Consider the following 3,597-nt stretch of genomic DNA (forward strand, 5'->3'; position numbering starts at 1 on the left):
TTCATAAAGTATTATTTGTTAAAAACTTTAATAGCAAACTAAAATAACAGAAAAATAAAAAAATGTCCGCCTACTAGGCCACAACGACCTGCGTACGAGTAGAAACCCAACTACTAGTTGGGCCAGGATGCAAGCCCACAGAAAAAGTAGGCCCCACAGGGCAGTCAGAGGTTCGTTAGGCCCACACAGGCCTGCTTTAGATAGGAGCTCGAAACGGAAGCCGCGGCAGGGCTTATAAACTGTTGCGAACGCCTCTCAACTAGCAAGATGGGACTAAACTTTCGGACGGACATGTAAAATAGTATTCATTGCCTTAATTATGTAATAATCTAGTAGTATATAGATTAAGGCAATGAATACTACTTTACATGTCCGTCTGAAAACCTTACAAGAAGCTGCATAACCCCAGTACAATGCTTTTGTACAGAGTGACTACAATGCGTAGCCGAAGCCTGAGCTAATACTCAACACAACCGGATACTACTACAAATGCTACGTAGTACATTACGTGATAACTTCATGCTCAATCATACGGAGCTTGATGGCTCCTGTCTCGAGCAATCATCAGCTAGGACGCAAATTATTCATTCTTCAGGACGGCAGGCAAGCCGCACAAGGCACATGCCCCCCAAGTATTATTCTTGACGCCTTTGCCCAATCATTGGCAACAGCAACAACCCACCACGAGCTAGCTATCCTCGATCAATCATCCTCGGCGTCCGTGCACCTGGGCCCCGCGGCCACCTTGCGCCCCTGCGGCGCGGCGGGGGACGCCGGCGGCGAGTCGAGGCAGCGCCGGAGCAGGCGCGAGACGGCGGCCACGAGCTCCTCGGACGCCTTCTTCCCGGGCGCGCGCGGCGCCTCCCGCGCGAACGCGCCGTGCCGGTCGAGCGCCTCGGCCGTGGTGATGGCGCGCTGGCCCCGGGCGCCCGCGCGGCGGATCTCGTCGCCCACGGCCGCCGCGCAGAGCCCGCAGACCCAGCGGCCCATGTACTCGGCCCGCACCGCCGCGATGTACTCCGGCGTGCACTCCTCCGTGAAGCCGCAGCACTCGCACCTCGCAGCCTCAACCTCCATGCTCGCCATCGACCAATATATCGAACCAGTTACCGCTCCTTCTCCCAGACGACGTAGGACGACGGGACGGACGGCGCCTCGGCCGCTCTCCGGCTCCTGGCCTGCTCGCTCCGGCTGGCTGCTGCTACGGCGATGATGACGGCGTCGGCGCCCGGTGTCATCGCAGTCAGGCGACGTCTCCCTCGCGCTTCCCTCTCCTCCGCCTCGGCTCGCCTCCCCTCCCGCCCTGGACTTCTCCGCGCCGGGACATGCGGTGGCAGCCAGGTGGTATTTATGCACGGCCAGCGCCGTGGAGCATGTGGCCACGTCTTGCCTAGCTGGCCCCGCCTGTCGGTGGTGCAGGGGCAGGTGGTAGCTCCTGTACGGGCCGTAGCCCGTAGCGTGGGGCTGCTAGAGGGAGGTCCACGTCGGGGGGCTGAGCTGGACGGGCGCCGGGCCTTTTGAATGCGTGGTCTGTGAGTACTGACAGCTGGCGATGGTGGGCCGCGCGGGCTGCTCGCCGTGCCCAGGGGTCGGGTGGATTTGGTGCGGGTTCGGATGGGCCGTCGCTGTTGCTGGGGCCCACCTGCTGTTTTCATGAGCCTGACACGTCGCTCTCTTGGTTTTTATCGCGACAGGAGTGTTTTTGTCTTGGGCTGGGTTGGTGCCTCCAATCATAAGGCTACATTTTTTCCCCAAGTAAACTAGTAGTTGTGATAAAAAACTACTCCCTCCATCAGTATATATATATATATGGCCTAATACGTATTTTGAGGTTGTATTTGATCGTTGATGAAAAAAATTAATATATAAGATATGTGGTATAAAAATAATATCATTAAAAAATAATCTCTTTTATGAATTTGATGATATGCTTTGTGCAACACGCATGTCATATATTATTACTTTAAGCTGTGGTCAAAGATAACCTTAAAAATCGTATTAGCCGTTGTATATATGGATAGAGGGAGTATTATAATAGCTCCAAGTGTACTGGAAATGAACACTAAATGCTTTAATCAGTGATAATCAACTTGCTAATTCAGCAAGTTCGTGGTTTTCCGGTTGAAAAGAAAGTTGTTTACAAGGGAGAACCAGTCGGCATCTCATGGAAAGAAAAAACACGGTGCAGACAAAAACGAAGTTACCAGCACTGAAATACAAAACCTGCTCATGACAATACGCCCACCAGATCTCAACCACTAGCGAACTAGACCACCGCCACATGGAAAGATGCTCTAGGTCTGTTCATGATCATGCATATGATACAGATCGTTCATGGCCATAGCATCTACTATTATTACCTAACATGGGATATCGCATGTGTACGCTCAAAGATAGTAAGGGCATCTTCAACCTGACCCTCAAACCATACGCAACCGTCTGGACCGTGTAGCTTGTATGTGTTTTGGCATCCAGCACGGTTTAGACATATTTTGATATCGAGCGTGCCCTTGCATCGGTCCATTCGGCAGTCCGGACGCACAAATTTCCCGCAAACCGAAGATAAAACTTGGTGTTTTGCGGACGTCCGAACCACTGCCACGCCCGTGTCTGACTAACCTGGCCCATCCCCCCCCCCCCCCCCCCCCTCCTCGCCTGCACGCATTCCTACCTGAAGCCAGCAGCCCTGATTCATGCAGGCCACAGACATGACCGCTCACTGCAGCCGGCCTTGAAGACGCTCGCCGGCCGAGGGCGCCGCCCGCTGCGCACACCTTCTATCTGCAATTAAATGACATCCGTCTGCCCGCCTAGCTCCATTAAACCGACGTGTGTACCGAGGAACATACTTCGACGCCCCGAGCGCCACACATCCGTTCATGTTCCGGCCAGCATTGAACACCTCTCTGGCTGGCTCCTCGCATCCGTCCGCTATATAAATGTGGCCAGGCATCATGCAAGAAGTACACACCTCACCTGAGCTCTCTATCTCCTCCTTGTACAACACCCGCCATGGCCTCCGGCGAGTAGTGGAAGGAGTTCTCCAACATTGTAGCGGCCTGGGTTGCCCGGCAAGCCAGCCCGATATAGGTTGGCTTGCGGGCAAACCCTTCTGTTCCGATGCCACCACCATCGCCAGCCCCTCCTCGCCCATCCAGGCTGGCCAACGCCGTCTCCCGGCAACTCCACCACTAGCAATGGTGGCAACGCCTCGGGCAGGTGGGGAAAGAAGCCATGTTTGCGGAGGTCGGCACGCCCACGGCCACCTCGGACAACGAGGAAAAGTAGATCATGAGAGGTCGCCGGGTGACACAGTCGGTGTCTTGCTTGGTGAGTAGGGGCGTAGACCATGACGACCGTCTTCCCCCGCCCAAAAACAAACCTTTATTCGTGCTTCGCGGAGGCGGAGGCTATTCTTGCCCTTCCACTGAAGCATACTCCTCCGAGGCTCCCGACAGTACGACGAGCGGGCTGCGGCACAGGGAAGACATGGCATGGGAATGGAGATCCGCCTTGGCTGGTCATAGACTAGTTTTATCTAGTCCGGTATAATTTACTCCCCCTGCTCAATAATATAAGAGCATTTTTGACACGGAC

At 54.6% G+C, this 3,597-nt stretch overlaps 1 protein-coding gene across 1 annotated transcript; it reads right to left on the bottom strand.

The window, feature by feature from the left end:
- Positions 1-344: 344 nt before the first annotated feature.
- LOC109766894 (uncharacterized) lies at positions 345-1,337 on the bottom strand. Its single transcript, XM_020325654.4, has one exon. The coding sequence runs from the start codon at positions 1,084-1,086 to the stop codon at positions 703-705; it is 384 nt and encodes a 127-aa protein (XP_020181243.1). The 5' UTR covers positions 1,087-1,337; the 3' UTR covers positions 345-702.
- Between the last annotated feature and the right edge of the window lie 2,260 nt (positions 1,338-3,597).

Source organism: Aegilops tauschii, chromosome 7 (genome assembly GCF_002575655.3).
Source record: "Aegilops tauschii subsp. strangulata cultivar AL8/78 chromosome 7, Aet v6.0, whole genome shotgun sequence".
Taxonomy (NCBI): Eukaryota; Viridiplantae; Streptophyta; class Magnoliopsida; order Poales; family Poaceae; genus Aegilops; species Aegilops tauschii.